Raw genomic sequence first — 18,397 nt, 5'->3', positions numbered from 1 at the left:
AACTACCCAAGGTAACAAAGAGAATCTGGTAACGGCCATGATTTTCTCACTTGGCTTGAAATTAACAGGAAAATAATCCCCATAACACAAGTTGGTTCTGCCAAATAAAGCATCTTCCTAATACCATGCAAACAAGTTGGTATGTCTTCTGCGCTGCCAGGGGGAAAAGAGATTATCTAAATAGTGAATGGAATTAAACACACAAGAGCTGCAGTAACACAGAACAAGAAAACCAACGCACTAGGATTGTGTGTAGTAATGTACACAAAGCCTACATACAATTACTTTCACAAAGCTGGCAGGAAATATCCCTGTGCGATTCCCACATTTTCCTCTGTACCACTCAGCGTCAATTTTCTCCAAAAGACAAACTGTATCTCCAGAACGAAGGTCCAAGTCATCAGCATGCTCTGCAAGACAGCATCATTTCAGTTAATGGTAGTTGTCACACTCACTGATTTTCTTTGAGTAAAACCTTCTTAATATAAATACTACGGACAAGAGCAGAATGAGTTTTCGTAAAACCTTAATTATGCCTGCTAAACAAATTATCTTTAACTAGAAGACTGGCCCAACTATACCTAAACCCATGGACTTGAACAACTCTACATGCAGACCTTGCGTGCTGAGCTTCCTGATTATTTTTCAGATCCAAGTCCTAAGAATATCTCCATTTGAAAGTCTTGGAGTAAAACAAGCTTCCAAAATATACACATTTACTTACCTGCAGAAAAATCATGCAGGACTACGGCATGAGGTGCACTTGTGTCAGAAACTTTTGGAGGGTTGTTTGAATCCTGACAACAACAAACAAATCCAAGTAGTTTATAAATCATGGAAGATAGTACCACTGACTCTCTGTCACGTACTCTGAGAGTCATTTTCTGACTTTGGATACGACATTGTTATGGATCAGAGAATCACCACTGGAGGCACAAGTAAGTACTGGTCACTGGTCTGTATTCTGTATGCCTTTGGCCAGTGTAAACCAGAATTTTCACCAAAATCTACTTCTGATCCAGCAAAAGAAAAGGGAGGGCATGTAACTTTTCCCAGTATACACAAAGCCTCAGATAGCTCTGTGGGTCAGAAGGCTGGAGTACTGTTATCAACTCTCTTTGCAAAAGGCTGTGGCCAAACTTGCTACTGCTTAGTACTGTGTGTCACCAGTTACTGCTCCTTGCTCAGCCCCAGCACACCCAGCAGGGGCAGCACACCTGCCACCTGCCCGGTATTTCTGAGGGCAGAGCCAGCCACCAGCAAGCATACAGGAAGATAATAGGAGAAATTACAAATTTGTTGTGGGATGTTTATCAAGGGAAATTATAGTCAAAATGCTGAGCCTTCATCTCTAGCCCACCCCCTAGACATTTTTAGACTGTACTGACCACAATCACTGTGCCTGAATTGCTTTCAAGCAAAGTAATTTATTGTGGGGAAAAAAAGGAAAACAAAACCAACAACCAAAAAAGCCCAACATGGACAAAGGTAAGGACAGAATAACATGAATTACAGCAGATAACAACAGATTGCAGAGAAACCTATTTCAGCCATGTAGGTTTTTGCTTATCAAAAAGGCTGCTCAGAGCTATCATTTACACCAGCTGTTTGATAGTAATACAGTCATGCCCTAAAACAGGTTAAGTTCTGTATAAGCACAGAGCAAGGGAAATTCTTTGAAGTGCCTAAGTCAATTCACTGATACATCACTTATAGCGCTTCGTAGAACTGAGCGCTCATCTTTTGCCTGCTTTTCAGATACTCAGCCAAGGGAGTGATTACCTTCAGAGGAGACAGAGGAACTTTACCAGTTTCCTCTCCCTTCTGGCACTCCAAGTAATTACTGTTGCTCTGCTCCATAAGCAGAATGTCCTGGTGCTATGAGGCAAATCACCATTATTGGGGTTTGTTTTGGTGGTTGTTTTGTTTTTATTAAAGAAACACAAGGATTTAATAACCACTACTGCATTTCTCAGTGTAACCTTTAAAGCCTAAAGCATTTGATGCTTTAACATAACTGGAACCTTACCCATTAAACATTTATCAACAGAAGAAAATGTCTTACCTTACAGGACGGTTCCCCATGGTTCCTGGGAAGGCAATCTTCCTTGGCAATTCCATGAGACAAAGGTAGCTTGAATAGAGGCAGATGGGAATAGTTTGTTTCTATTTTAAGCACCCAAAGTTTCCACTGCATGTGAAAACAGGTGATGGAAGTATTCTGACCACCTAATACAGGTAACTAATTTAGGAATCTAGTGGGAGATGACAAGCTCCTTTGCAAAGCATTCAGAGCAGGATTGCTGGTGATACGAATTGCCATTTCAAGAAATGCAAGTCTCGCCATCAGCTTTAAAAGTCTCTTAGCCACCTAACTTTTATTATCCCATACGGCACATGATGTTCAGCAACACTCTAACACAGAAATGTATTCAGCTGTCATGGAGGGCACTGGAAAAATGAGCTGGGAGGAAAATTTCATAGACAGTAACATGCAAGGTCAGGAAATTACTGGCGATCTGCTACTGGAAAAAAAATCTCATTTCCAAGATATGTCACATGTTTCTATGTAAACAGGAATGGCTGTGCCACAGAGGAAGCAGCGTGCTTCCTTTATGTCAGACCTGTTCCTACTATCACTTACATGCACCTTTCTCTCTCTTACTCCTCTGTTCCACCAAGAACCTAAACACAAGAGTGAGGACCAGAGAGAAGGCAACAGAATGCTTCCAGTCTGTGCTGCATGTTGATGTTCTTGTTCATACTGTGGTTCTGTGGGCACTTTTTTTTTTTTTTTTTTTTTTTTAATGGCAACAGCAATTGTTCAAGCTGTCACCAGTTCAGATCACTGACCAGTTTTAAGTATCTGGGGAAAAACTCTCTCCTGTAACATTGATCTGTGTTATCCCCTAACAACACATGCAGTACCAAAAAAAATATTTTTATAATGAAAACTGATGGAATTGGTACGATGAAAACCTAAGCTAAGTAATGTTACATTCCTCACTCTTTGCAGGCTTGATTAAGCAAGGTAAGCTACTTTTTAGGTTTTGATGCTCTTCCAATTTTGTTAAGTGTTTTGATATACACAGGGTATAGCTCTATATAAACGCCATATTTAGCATCATTTTATGTACTCTAATAGAATTCAGAACTGATGACTGTGGAAAGAACCCCAACAAATCAAAAGCTATAGGGATATATAAAAAATAATATACAAAAATACACATATACATACATCTATACGTCACATTTATATATTGCTTTCTCTAGTACTACCTCACACTGCTTATTACTATTTATTTATTAGTATTTTCTAAGGAAGGTTATGCTGATAGACGCACTAATCATATAACAATAACCTATCTCAATAGTTTTCTCACTACTATTTTATGAACATCAGCTTTTATGAACATCAGTCTCAGAACATCTCAGCTCTCACCATGTATTTATTGTAGAGGGGGTGACCTGGTTTAGGTCTAGGAGGTAAAGCTGGATCTTGATTTTTTAATACTTGGCTCTTTGTTCTCTTGGGTCCCAATTTGAACTTGCTTGGCTTTTTATCAGGAGCAATGTCAGAAGTGGATCGGGAAAGAGCATCCTTCTGGGAGGAGGTCTTGGTTGCAGAGAGTTTTGGTGGAGGTGGCCTTCCAGGAACTCCTTTAGGTGGGGGAGGTCGAGCTGGTACAATTTTTCCATTCACAGGCCTAAAGATTGGGTGAACCATCTGATAAATATGCATATTAAGAAGCCTGCCACCCCCCACCCTCCACCACAGCCCTAGCTATAGAGCATGCTTTAAGGAAACAAGACTCATGACTGTAGAGTGTGAAATACCTGAAGGTCTCGAAGAATCCATGAAACCTTCAGATAATGGGATTGGATGATCAAGTCCTTAGACTTAGATCCTTTGACTACACATTTCCAAGTCTGCCCACCACTTTTATTAACAGCCTGCCAGTGTTCTCAAAAGCCCTCTACAAAAGCAGGATTTTTTTCAGCAATCCACCTTTAAAAAGAGCTTTGACTGAAGATGCCTTAGCAAGGAGTTCTTCCAGTGAAGAGCCTGAGGGAAAGCCCTGAGAAGCTCTGCTGATCCAGCTGGTTTTCAGGAATCAGCCTAGCTCATACTCTAGGATTTCACTCACCTGAAGTGATTTTTGGGCCTCTACCCAAAATTCACGATGTACAATGGCATCACTAGCATGATTTACCGTTTTTATGCAACAAATGTCTTCTCCAGAAAGAAAACACCAGTGGCAATGCTCAAGCTTTCTGGTAATACCACACAGAGGTACCACACTCTTATTAGCTCTCTCACTCTCACAAGCATTGTGCACATAAAACTTTGGCTCCATGTTACTAAGAAACCTGGCACTATAATGGTTCCAAACATACAGTTTTGTTTATTTTTTATTGCGAAACCTTCAGTGAGTAACTGCACTTTTCTCCTACAATTTTATCTCTCGTATATATATTATATACATATAGTGTCATTGGCATAATTATTTGCTTGCATTAATTCCTCAAGGATCAGTAAAAATTATCAACCTCAGCAAATGTTCATTAGTGGAACTTCCAGAGTATCTGACATGTTTTGTGAACGTCATCCACCACTCAAGAAGATATTGATGATTTACTAATGCCCCGATAAGAGTTCTCTACTCCTATTTGAAAAGGAATTATTTTTTTCAATTTCAAAAAAAATTTCCACTTCTGTTCAACTTATAATTAACTCTGCTGCTTCACTGGGGTTTTAGGTCTGAAGTGAACATTGGACATACTGTAGAAGCTAGCCAGTGCTTCTGGGAAGGGGCTGGCCCAGCATCTGCCCTTTTCAGGGTGGCATCATCTGCCACCTCCATTCCTCCACCACTCCAACCCAGCCACAAGTGCAAGTGCTGTTGATCAAAAGGTCAGCAACATGCAGAAGGGGATGTTCTCTGTTCAGCTGTGGGTAAAAAGGTTAAAGATGCAGAAAGGAATGCCTGTCAGCAGCCACTGCACATTAGCTGAGGAGTCAAACAGCTGTCCTTCTGTAATCTCCCTGCTCATACCAGTGTCGTACAAACAAGTATGAATTCACTAGCAGCTTGGATCTGCCTATTTATTAGTGAGTACATTAAAAGAAAATCCTACCCAAGCCCTTTGAGTTAGGATCAGAGCTGGTGGTATCTACACTGAGACTAACTACACAAACTCACTTAAAAGAGATGTTTCTGAGTTAATCATTGAAAAATTGCACTTACCTTGGAGGTAGTGCAGGTTCTGGCTGAGGTGCTCCAGCCTGTTCTGAATGATCCAACTCCTACAAAGATTAAGAAGAAAAAGGCATTTCATTAAACCTAAGAAACAGAAAGGATCTTGTTTAAATGATGCATTTCTTATTTTAAATTACAGACAGGAAAACAAGAGTTTCTGGCACTTTGGGACTAAAGTAATAAATATCATGGTGTGTTCTAGCGTATTATTATTGTGCATAGAGGGACATGTAAATAACTTGGCTGACTACCTAAATCACAGCTTAAATTGTACATTAGGTATGACCCAGCCCTCTTTATCCTACCACATGGGAATCAGGCAAAAGACAAACTCAGGAGAGTCATACAAATCCACAATTTCACTGCCCGTAGGATTCCAACTTGTCTGCAGTTACGTTATTGGCTTTGATTTAACTTTGACAGATGAAACACTTTGAATAGGCTTAGAGCAGAAAATATGACATTGATGTAACTCGCACAGGAGTGAGTCTCTTGCAAATAACATTAGCTCTCATTCAAGAAGGCATCTAAGGATGTTTCCTAGAGATCTAACACACAAATCCTGCTGAATCTTGCTTTGGCAGATCAAGGCTTTGCTGCTCCCAGCTGCCCATCCCAACCCTGCCAGAGATTGCTACCCTGTGGCAGAGTCAATAGAGGGGAACACATGACATATCTGAAGGGCTTGGACCACAGTAATGGATTAACAAGTTACCATCCTTCTGACTTCTGCTGTTCATTTTCATCCCAGTGCCAGAGAATACTACCAGCTCAGCTGACCAAGCACAGCTGTCTGCAACAGCATGGTAAATCAGAGTGCTAAATCTATGATAAAAAGTAACCTTTTTGAACCAGTAACTTTTAAAAGGGCTCAATACTCTTGTTTGTGTGTCTTGTGGACACGTGCTTGAAACTGGTAAACAATTTCTGTGATTTTTCTCCACCTAGACAATACCTAGATGTATTTTGTGACAGAACTTTGCCTCTTGACTAAGTCCCCAGATGACTGCTCCTGATTAAATACTCCTGATTAAAAAGAAAACAGCCTGACACTTTCAGATGGGACTGGCATCCTAACATCAAAAATTCTCCTCTTCTGCATGAAACCTGAGCCAACTGCTGCTTATGGTCAACAGCTTCTGTTGTTGCTTCTACAGATGAACACTGGTAGTTTTAGAAGCACTGGTTTGTGTAATACTTTGTTATGAATCCATTCTCGATGTTTACCATTTGGCAATAGAAATAGGTTGAAATGAGCATATACAATCTTGAACTTAAGTTTAGAGGAGGAGATCTCAAAATATGGAACGGGTTACTCAAAGATTAGTGTATGAGGTGACCCTCTGCATGCCTGTCACAATAATCTGGAGGATATTGTAAATGTTTTTGGATTGTATTGTGTAAAATGTTATTTAATGTATTGTATTGGAAATTATTCTTACAGCATTATCCAGAAAAGATAGGGCCTCTATGAATAGCCTCTTCAGCCACAACGTTTAAATCCCTCCCTTTATCCTATTAGCAAAAGTAGCCACAAATACATTTGTTGGCAGCTGTCCACCCAGTTAGGGCTTTTGATTTGATTTGATCTTTTTACTGCCTATGGTTTCCAAAAGATTCTCTGCCATTCTTGCCATCACAGCTCTCAATATTTGGAAATTCTACTTTCATTTTCTAGTTTATTTTAATTCTATTTAGTAAATCTGTGTCAGAGGGAATAGAGGATACATCTATAATGAAGCTACAGCTTCAGCTACAATGTCTACCGTTATTATTTGCTCAGAAGTGAAGAGCAGAGCCTTATTTTTCAAAAAGATGGTTCTACTCAGGCTCTGACAAGGGCCAGTAGAAAACAGCTGGAAGAAAAGAGCTGAAGAAAGCAAGCTTCATTCATCTACAGAACAGCTTCTCTGCCTGGACATTAGCTCAGACACAGAGAAGTACTGTGTGTATGAAGGTAAAAAAAATAGATATTTCTAAAGGACTTTGGCAGTATTTGACCATGCAAGTCTTATTACACTTTGAGCCACTTTGCAGTGCTTTGGAAACTAAATTGTAGCGTATCCTTGATTCCGGCTGCAAAATACAGAAAATTTAAGATAAATGTGATCAAAGTTTAGTAAAATCAACAAAGTGTTTTTCAGAACTGACAGCAGTCTAAATTACCTTATTAAATTAGAGGATGCAATTAAAAGAAGAAAACCTTATATTTCTGAGTAGTCCCTTTCATCCTTTGGTCCCTCAAATAACTTGCTTTAAAAAGGATTGAGAGTGACAAGAGATCTGTTACCCAAAGCAGAAAGTTGTAATACAGGAAAAGTTTTAACTTACCACTCTTTTTACTAGGTCACCACTGTTGGGTTTGCCTGCTGTGATGTCAGAGGTGTTGCCAATAGGCTTTTCAGCAGGAAGTGGTGGAGGGCTATGAGGGATTTCATTTAAAGCTGTTAAAAAAATAAAAATTCCAAATGAAAATCTAATGAATAGCTTCTTTACACAGACCAAACATAGATAAGAAAATCCACCTTGTTTCGGTGCACCTTTTTGTGAACACAACTTCCTTCCTCAAAGCCAGAGCAGCCAATGGGCAGGACCACCAACAGACTAGTGAAGGGAACATTGTAACTCTGACGTTGACTGTAGGAGTGCTTCCCATTCTGCACAATGAATCTTCACTTTACTCTCAGGACACCAGCAAGATATTCTAGGGTTTCAGCTGCAATACTTGTTGATATAATATTAGACGAGCAGCAGAGTTTCTGCCCCTGGGAATGTTGGACTCATTACTGGATACCCTGAAACACCATCACCATCTCTCAGCCACATTTCTAAACTGGCTCACTTTTTTCAGCTGTCAGCTCCTGGAATATCCTTCAGGCTGGAAAACAGCTGAGGGTTATTTCAAGTAACCCTGAAAGATCAGGAGACTTGGATGGAAGAATCTCCGGAAAGGTAAAGGCTAGCAAAGAAACTCTTGTCTGCTAGAAAAGTCATGGTGATAGAACAGAAAGAAAGATGGGAGCTCCCTGGTAGTCTGTAAGGAGCTAAGCAAATTTAGGACATAGAAGAGGAAACAGTAAAGTTCTTACTATGGAAGAGTGATGATCTCAGTCTCAACAAAGATACAAAAACCTGAGATAAATGAGATTTGTTTTAAATGACTCTATCATTCAATTCTGGGAAGCACTTGGTCAAGTTTTATCAGCATATTTACTAATATTTTCATCTTTATATATTGAAATTTTGTCATCTATTTTACAATGCATTTGCATACCAAGAAAATTCCCTTCTTACCAGAAACTTCAGACACTTAAGCTCTTCTGATTTCCAGTCTTGGAGTTACATAAAAACATGTATAGACAGCCTGGACGTTCATAGACTAATGACAAAAATGAGAACAGATTCTACAGAAAGGACAACTTTAAGTTGCTCATTTCATGAAAAGTACTCTTAACAAAGAAAGAACACATAGGAAGGAGAGGTGGTGTTTTTAACACCTCCATTGCACTACCATGATCTAAAAGACTGGTGTTGATGTTTAGAAGTGCATTATTTCAAGGATAAATACATTATAACACCCAGGAGCAGGTAATAGTCACTGTGTTGGTAGGGACTGAGAACAGGGAATAGAAGTTAATGAAGTTCATCCACTCTTCTAAGGTAGTATGACGAGAAGTAAAAACAATACCTGCTCGTAATTGCAAGAGATATCTTCTCTTCAACATACCTTACTGATATATAAAGAACATGAGAGATTTATTTATTCACACCACTTCAAATCTTGATATATGCACAGATGGTCTAACTTCTCTGCCTTTTCTGTTTATAAACCAAAATTAAAGGAAATAAAGGAAGAAAAAAAAGCTCCGACAACTAGAAAGCAGGTGCTACTTTCAGTGATTTCTAAGTGTAAAAACTGAAGTGGAAGTTTAATGCTTCCTTTCTAATCATAGCTTAACAAAAATGCTAATGAGGAACTTCTAAAGCACTGGAGCTCAAATTCTTAAACATTCAGCTCTGCCCTCTTTTTGATAGTGGTTTTTTTTGGTTTTGTTTTTCTCCAGTTTATTGTTGTTGTTGTTTTTTTTTTTTCCTTTTTGTTTTGCACTGGTTCCTAACAGACAAAGGATGACAAAAGACCTCTTGTACTAAGACCATGTAGCCCTCTTACAAGGTAAATGCTACTACACACATGTCACTCCTTGACCCAATTGCACTCTTCTTGGGTGTTTTAACTTTTAACAGCTTACATTTCTACAGCAGCTCCTACCTGATAAAAGGTTACTCTGTTTATTTGGAACCTGCTCCTGTTCCCCCACATCCCATTAATCTTCCAGTCACAGCCTCTTATAGAGCAGTCCTTCACACCCCTCTTAAAATTGTAATTAAGTACACTATGACTGGCGGTCTCTGTAGAAAGTTCAGTTGCCACTAGAGAGCAGCAAGGGACTGGTTATCTACAAGTTCAAAAGACTCCAGATAAGGAAAAAAAAAAAGTTTTTTTTTTTTTTAAATTACAAGGAAAGATCTCCTTTGTGGAGATTAATTATGTTGGGTTCCGTACATTAGTTTGTAAACATATTCTTCTAACTGAAAAAAGCTTTTATTTATGATCACGTATTAGCAGAATGTCTTTTCCTAATTGCTTTATCTTCATTCTTCTCTGCATTTTTCATCACTTCTACTGCATTTCACACATACACAGAGGAAAAGAAAACCCGGGGGGTTAGGAGGAGAGAGAAGGGATCTCAGGGAATAGTGAGAGAAAGTCTTAGTAGCAATGCCACCAGGATATCTTTGGCTCTATACCTACACAATTTAGTAAAACTTGAGTCTGAAATACTGCTTTTAAGAGCTGTCTTCTGATCTCTCTTCCTAAGTTTTGAGGATAAAACATAAGGCTAAACTTCAGCAGCTATGTACTCAAGGACTGAAAGATCAACACAAAGACCTTGTGGCTCTCTGATAAACTTCCACTCTCAGATACTGTCAGTGTGATTTGTAAAGTTGTAAAGGATTAGAGATGGAAGGCATTAGGGATAAGATAACTATCAGAAAACTACAGACAAGAGGACCTTGCCACAAAATAGAACAAATCAGTTCTTTGCAATCAAATTCTCGCATGCCTTTTTTATTGCCTCAATTACTACCAAAACACTACAGCTTAAATGACCACGGATTTTGATAGAAGCTGTAAAAACTATGTTTACAACCTGACTAAGCTTTTGAAGCAAAATTTAATACACTAATGTGGTTCCTCTGACAAGTGCAGGCCCTGCTCCCAGGAAGCTTGGGAGCAGCATTAAAATATCCTCAGCTGATGTCTGCACATAAGTCAATTTGACCGAAGGCACATCTCAGCAGTATGGGTTAGCTGACTGAATAAGTTTGCTTCTGCTGCAAGGGTCTCCTCCAGCTCTTCTCTGCCAGCATTTAGATCTCTCCCTGCCACTATTTCCCCCCTGATATGCATTAGATCCATAAAATTTGAGGAGCATCAAGCTTAGTGCAAAGGAGGGCACCAGACAAGGTAGCTGGGAGACAGGGGGAGAGGAACGTGACTGCCAGCCACTACTGCCTCCCACCACTGCTGGCCATCTGTTGTGTTCAACTGCACTGCGGGATTCCTTTGACAGCTAATACAGCAAGCTAACAGCAACTCAATTTGGAAATAGTAAGTCCCAATTAAAATGGTTTCCTGGTAAAGATTTTTCAGACAATTTGGGAGAAGAACTTACATTTCCCGGGTTTAGCTGGAATTCGGATAACAGTGGGTTTCCGTGCTAAAGCTGGTTGAGCTGCCTGTTCCTTTGCTGGTTCACTTTTGGAGAAGAACTGGAATGGATCTAGAAGGAAAAAAAAGCCCAATATATTTAATATGTGTTTGCTGAACACAAATCTTACCAGTTATTGCATTCCTCTTTACGCACGTTAATATTTCACACCCAAGAAAGTCATAAAAAAATATATAAATCTGTTTCCAGGGACAAACATTGGGCTGATGCAAATAGAGTAGTCAGCTCTTTGTAAATAACATATCTTTTAGGTACATCCACTATCATAGTCGAGTTAACACAAACATGTTACAGATGCCTTCTGGAATTATATAAGCCACTGAAGAGCAACCGCATTGCTTGATAATAGGGACCCAAAATCAGGATGGCTTTGGAGAAATGTATTTTCATCACAGTTGCTTTAATGTGCTGTGAACACATTCGCCACTAAGTTTTAATCAGTAAAATCTTGCCAAAGCTAAATGGTTAGCTCTACAGAAGTTTTATCTTTATGCCTACAGAAAGAAACAAACAAAAAAGCAGAAAGCACTTAAACATTACTGATTACAGTATGTCTTTGCTGTAGAATAACTAATTCCCTTGGAGATTCTGCGTCATTTTGCTGATTATAACCCTGAAGTCATGGTGAAGACTGGTTCAGACCAAGGACTCAGAGTCGTCCCTGAGCTGTGTCTGTCCCTGCCTATATCACTCATTCCTCTACAAGCCTGTCCAGTCATTCCATCAGTAAGACAGGAGCAATGTTTTCTATGATTAATAAACTTAAGCACTGGTCTCGTATTAATAGGCATGGGAACATATGTGCATGTAGAAGGCAGCTGTAAAAATACTCGTACATAAATAAAATCCAAATCAAAGGGTTCTTTCTCACGTACACCATGTCAAAGAGCAATACTTCATTTCTACCTGTTCTATGTTGTTAACAGATGCTACCTTTTTCTCTGACATTAGTAAAAACTGCAGTAAAATGGCAATGCTTAACTGCATCATAAATGTGTAAGGTAGAAACTGGAGAAGCATTCTGGCCAATAAATTCTCCATGACATGCATTCATAGCCCCAACAACTGAGTTTGATCTCCTCTGGTGGCCTTTTTAGATGTGTAGCTCAATGAGATGTTATTTATGGAGTGTCAGAGTCTCAGAGAGGAAGCATGCTGGGCATCTCTTTAAATTCTTCGGGGCTTCTCTAAAAAAACTTATCTCTTCCCAAAACTACCACCACACTTTCTGACAAAGTTGAAAATACTGTATTTGATAAAACTCTATCTTCATGTTCAACACTTAGAAACAAGCAAACAGAAGTTATGTAGTGCGAAGTCATGATTTCCTATAGATAATTTGGAACAATGCAACCCAATGCGGTTTATCAATGCACTTGCAATCTGTGTCTGGGAATGTAAAATAGACTTAAAATATCCAGAAGTACAGTATTTACTTATGAACTTCATTACAAAGCTTTTAGCACTTCAATTTAAAAAGCCTTGGCATTTTTCGAGAGGGAAAGACCAACTACATTAAGCTCTTTTTTATTATTTTTACACTAAAAATAGGCCCCAAACAGCTTCAGACAGGCTCTAGCACCAGCAAGGACAGCATGCTGCATGGCCCAGGCGTGCTCCAATGCTCGTCTCCTGCTAGGCCCTGGCCCAAGGCTCTTTGTAGGTGTATCTGTCAGACAGAGGTGCAGGGCTTGTGTCACAGTCTGTCCCAAAGCCATGACATCTACCTCCTTACAGCCTCCGCAGATCTGCTGGGATACCTTCATGTCGCATCGCAACTGCGAATCAAAGCGCACCGATTCTTTCCCCCAGACCGCTTGTAAACAGCTTTGGGCATAGACATCAGGTACATTTTAGAAGGTAAGCGTAAACCTGCCAGCTTGGTTAAGCTACTGGTAGCACTAGGCAGTAAAAGGTTTAGGTCTCCTCAGTGAAAGCTGCACCAGAGCAAGAGATGTGCTAGAGAACTGGAAAACACAGACCACACCAGGGGTGTGAGCAGTCTGGCAGTACAGTAGTTGCAAGAAACATAAAAACCCCACTCTCAGAGCAAGCCTGCAGTTAGCATTTTCCTTCCTTTCTTTACACCTACATCTGCTAGCTACACTGCCAGAATTTGAATTGCATTCAAAAAGATTTACCTAGTCTTAACTCTTATGATGGTGTTCAGAATGATTTCAGTGCTGCTGAAAAAAGAAAACCCAAGGCAGGGTTTCCTCCGCTCTCAGTCAATTACCTGGTGACCGTACCCCAGGTACACCCATAGGGGCAGCAGGGCTGCGGGCCCTTGGGGAAGCTCGAGGCCAAGGGTACCCATGGGAAGGTGAGCAAGGCTGGTAGCGGGCTCCTGGACGCAGCAGGGCCATAGGAAACCTCTCAGGCTAACCTTCTGCAGAGGTGAAGGAAGCTCTGCAAGAATGGTGAGGAAATAATTGTCCAAAGCCTCCATCTCATAAAAATATAGACAGAGTAAGACCAAATGTGGATACCCTAAACACCCCAAATAATCACACACCCATATTCTTACAAATCTGGAGATTCAAAAGTGCACAAAAGTATCGTTTGTTAGCTGCTAATCATTTCTGTGCATTGAGCTGGTTTTCCTGACCATTCAACAGTTGGCTGAAGTCTCCAAATCACTAGATTTGAGCAAAGTTATTTTTAAGTCTTGGTTTCCGTCATTCTCAACCCGAGGCCGAGAAAACCGTTCTACAAACCTTAGTTTTCCACTCATTATCTTATGTTCAATTATACTGTTGTCACCTCATAATTAGTTTAAAACTCATTACCTTGTTTGTGTCATTCCATTCCCCAGTGCTGGGTTTGCAGCAGAAATTGGCTGAGTAAACGGCTGCGCTGCTTTGTGCAATGGGACTGACAGCATATCAAATTTTTATGTTGTTTAACAACAATTGGGCATCGTTTGAGCATAATTCATGGAAGTGTGAAAACAGAATTGTTAACATACTCATTTAAAGCTTCTCAGCTCAAGGAAATTAATCTGCGAGGCATTTTTCATAACACATATCAACAGACTTCAATCGATCTTTTTTATTAAACTTTTACAATGATGCTTAAAGCCTGGGTTTTCCTGAGTTTCACTTTTCTGGAGCTTCTGTTTCAAAGGTTTATTTGATAACATATAATACTGTGCTGCTTTGTTGGTAAGGCAAATGAAAGTTGTGTATCCAAATACACCATATACCATCTCTTTCTTTTACCAGTTTAGGAGAGAGTCTTTTTGCCCACTTCCATTTATCATCCTTTTTTAAAATCAGAAATCAGCAGGTTACAGAACAAACATTAGCTTTTGTCCCTGTGAACAGGAAAATGGATAGTTTTCTGAAGCATGTATTGGTGGTCTTTAAGTAGAAGGTAGTGAGATGGAACAGATACCTCAGCAGCAATAAGGGGGCTCTCCAGACAAATCAGATGTGGTACGCTGAAAGCACAGAATAATATAATCTACTGCGAAGAAGTTCGGTCCTGCAAGAATTACTCTCAGCACACAAAAACAGCATAGTGTAAAATGTGTTGATGCTGACATTACAACACTTGTCACTACAGAAGTATGCAACTGTGTCTACTTTCAATGTTTAATTAAAAAAAAAAAAAGGAAATCAGCAGCTATTACAGGCAAAGCTCACACATTCTCTTCACACAGAACATAATTATCATTGGGGTCACCAGGGGCTCCCAGGAAAAGAGGACAGGCCAACCCCCCATCAACAACTGCTTTATTAAAACCTAGCCTAGCAAAACCACTCTTGGCTTTGTGGAAGCAGATTTAGCTCACACTTGGGGAAGATTTTCAATAACAGACCCCTCTTAGTAATATACCTGGAGATCCACTGGAGGTCTGACAGATAGCATCCCAAACAGAAATGGGGTCCATGCTTAAGAAACACTGGGAAATACCAAAAGTCCGACCCTTCAGAAGTTCTAAATTTCAACCTCTCTGCAAACATAAACAGCCAGATCAGACCATGTATTCTACTGAATTCCAGCACCAGTTATTTTCCCAACCTCAGTTTTTCCCAGTTCTTTTCATCAGGGAAATTAACAGTTCACTGTTCTTCGAAATGGTACTTCTGACCCAGAAAGATTTACATAGTCTGTGCTGCCTTTCTCAAAATATGCGATCTTCAACTCCCTCTGCATAGAAAATTGCCATGGTCTGATCACATCCATGTCTTTCAGCAAACTGGGAAATTAAAAAAGAATAATAATAAAAAAAGAGACAATGGGATGTAGGTTCTTCATGATGTCAACTGTGCCTAACACAAATATAAGCTCAGGTGAAACTCAGGCTCTTTGGCATTCTCCTAGGAGAGGAGACCAGGTCACTTAAATAGAAGGAACGCAGCATTCAGGAGTAGACCTAATATTGCTTCAGAAATCATTTCAAAATTAAAAATGGAGCAGAGACAAGCAAATCTGCTTTTATAACGTTCTAGGATTTCTTTCTCCCCAGTCTACACAGTCACTTTTCAAGACTAGCTCAGTTACTTCGGTAGCTACTATGAACAGACTGCGTAGTCCTGCTTCATCCACAGATTTACATTGCATCAATCCCAGGAGATTTGATATACCTGATAGGCACAATTAGTCAAGCAGGTATTTGAGCAGGCTACTAAAAACCTCTTACACATAACAACCTTTACATCTAAGTAGTTTTTCTAATGTTGTTGCCAAAGCATTAGCTTTATTTCTGCATCTAGTTATGCTGTACCAAAAGCACAAACCACCAGAGCAAGCACACAGTGATTGCAGAAGTTTCTTCGTGAGGATTATCTCCCCTCCCAGAAAAGGAAAGATGGTCCAGATGCCCAAACAGAAATTTCACTAGTAAAATCAAAAAATGTGTTGTGCAAAGACTTACAGATAGTAAGAATTTATCTGGCAAAATTTATTGCTACTCAGAGCAGAGGAAATACAGTGTACCACTTGCATAGGCATTAGGCACTGCTCTCTACTCACTGATGACATCTAATGAAAGGCAAGGCAACTCAAAGCCAGCAATCATTACTTTGGAGGAATGAATCTGATCCGAAGAATGAATGATGTTTACAGGATATACTTGGGTTGTGCAGAAGGAGCCATCAGCACAACAAAATGCATGAAGTCACGGAATTATGCAGAGTTTGATGTTGTCCAAAAGGTATCATTAAAATTTGATAAAAGATGCAATAGAAGACCCAGTGTTAAGCACTTGTTAAAAACACAAGATGTCCTTAACTGAGCAATGGAATACCTCATCCATGGTGTTAGAAAGCTGAAAAACAAAATGAAATCCACTACTAGAAGCACAAAGTTTCTTGGGCTATTGTAAGACTTAACGGCAATACCAGCATTTATAGGGTGTAAAACTACAGCACTATATAGTGCACAGAGACAGATTAAACAGACCTTTTCCAGGCTTTGGCTATCATCAGCTTTTTGGCATTTCTCTCTAAAACTGAGTGAATGCCCACACTTACTACCTGTGTGCTTCAAAAAAGCACAACAGTTTAGTGTGGACAAGGTAGCAGTGAACTACTAGAGGTGACAGTAATTGCACTGCCTTTGGCATAAAAGGAGCACTAACACCAGCACAAGTTACAACATAAGAGTTTGGGGACTACTGAATCTATTTCGGTAGGGTAAGAACAGGGTAGCTGAAGTTGCAAGAGCCTTCAGGAGGTCTCTAATCCAACCTCCTGCCCAGAAGAGGTCAGCTATGAGGTCACGTTGCTAGAAATTGGCTGCACAACCTGGTCTAACTTCAAAAATCTGATGCTGGAGGGCATTTGGTCGTACAGTGGGCGACAAAACTAAAACCCAAGATTACCCCAGAGATTAAGAAACACAGCCTCACCCATTCTTGCCTAACAATGGTAATGCTCGTTCATTGATAAGAGAGTCAAGTGCCTCGAAACAGGCAAGCTGGAAATCTCCACAGCAGAGGATCCATAGTGGAAGAAAGCAGGGCATACAAAATCTTTTTAATGAAGATTTGGAGGACAAAGGAATTTGTAATGTTGTTTAAAATACCTGTGTAGCCTCTCAGAATAATCTTGCATGCTTCCAGTGAAGGAAAAAAATACTGTTTTGTTTATAAATGCTTCTTTTAAGTAAGCATTTTGTTGGTTTTTGTTTGACAGTCTTCCTGATCAAAAGATATCTGCATTTTAAGTGTTATTACAAAATAAATAGATTTAATCATTAGAGAAGAAGGTTATCATTAAGAACATTATTACTTGCAAGTTACCACTTAACATGTATCGACATGGAGCTCAAAAGCAAATTTGTTTGAGTTTTAAAACCCAAAGGGCTCATCACCTATTATGAGGCTATGATTTAAAACTTATACTGGTTTCCTGAAATTGGCTATAAGGCCTTCTCCTGCGGTAAGACTGGAGGCACCTACAAGCTCCTTGGGGGTCCAGCTTAAGTTCACTAAGCAAAAATCTGCAGGGCCTGAAGAGTCAATGGATGCTTGTTACCACTTGTGCTGGAGATTGTCAACGCCACAGCAAAACCAAGAGGGCACAGCACAGGCCTCCAGCTACTCCAGCCCCCAGGAGAACGCCTTCAGGTAAATCTCGTTTTGTCAGTGGCTCAAGCCAAACAGAAGATTAAAATGGATGAGGCAGCTCACTCTGTTCTGAGGATGACACCTCTGGCAGCAAGTCAAAAAGGAGACAGGTAACTTAAAATAGCCACAAGAGTCATCAGGAGTAACACAGCAGAATACTGAGGAAAATTGCATTATTTTGAAGATAGGTCTGGAGTAATCTACCAGTTATAAACGTTTTAGGATGTTTTTTTTTTTCCCTCTTCCTTCCTGAGGAAGCAATTAAAAACAAGCAGCTGGGCAATATCCCCACAGAAGACAAAGTTGGAGTTACTCAAGCAGCAGTTTTTCTGAATTGGGCCACAATATCACACAGATGCCACCATTCATGCCACAAGAAGGAACAACATATATAAATAGACAGTAATCACTGGTTTGGTCATTTTTCTGCCCATACAGGCAGAATTGAACTTTTATACTGTGAGGAAGTAAGTAACTAAATAGAAGAATTAAGAAATGCAACCATTGCATTACTGTTAGAATTGAAATACATTAATATGAGGAAAATAAAACAGAAAATTGCCTCCTGGTAAGGATAGACACTCTCTATGAATTACTTTTCAAAACATTTGGTTTAAATTAAGTTCTGGTATATCGGGAATAGAGTGATCAGTGAACTATATGATGTCTTGGAGAAAGAAGGCAAGGGGAAAAAAAGACTCTCCACGTGTAAGAAAGAATTAAAATATTGTTGCAAGATCACCTCCAGGTTTTAATTTAAATAT

General features: G+C 39.7%; 1 protein-coding gene across 5 annotated transcripts in view; it reads right to left on the bottom strand.

Annotated features, from left to right (window-relative positions):
- SH3D19 (SH3 domain containing 19) overlaps nucleotides 1-18,397 on the bottom strand; it is an 83,484-nt gene that overhangs the window by 12,168 nt on the left and 52,919 nt on the right. For all 5 annotated transcript variants that reach the window (XM_080589386.1, XM_080589384.1, XM_080589385.1 and 2 more), the window contains 7 exons: nucleotides 11,000-11,107; nucleotides 7,593-7,705; nucleotides 5,250-5,308; nucleotides 3,443-3,707; nucleotides 2,066-2,134; nucleotides 725-797; nucleotides 280-410 (listed from right to left, as the gene is read on the bottom strand). In XM_080589386.1, the coding sequence (XP_080445512.1) occupies nucleotides 280-410; nucleotides 725-797; nucleotides 2,066-2,134; nucleotides 3,443-3,707; nucleotides 5,250-5,308; nucleotides 7,593-7,705; nucleotides 11,000-11,107 (818 nt within the window). The remainder of the gene's footprint in view (nucleotides 1-279; nucleotides 411-724; nucleotides 798-2,065; nucleotides 2,135-3,442; nucleotides 3,708-5,249; nucleotides 5,309-7,592; nucleotides 7,706-10,999; nucleotides 11,108-18,397) is intronic.

The sequence above is a fragment of the Anser brachyrhynchus genome, assembly GCF_964034855.1.
Source record: "Anser brachyrhynchus genome assembly, chromosome: 4".
In the NCBI taxonomy this organism is placed as follows: Eukaryota; Metazoa; Chordata; class Aves; order Anseriformes; family Anatidae; genus Anser; species Anser brachyrhynchus.
Note: the sequence above shows the minus strand (reverse complement) of the source record. Positions and strands in the feature narration are given on the sequence as shown.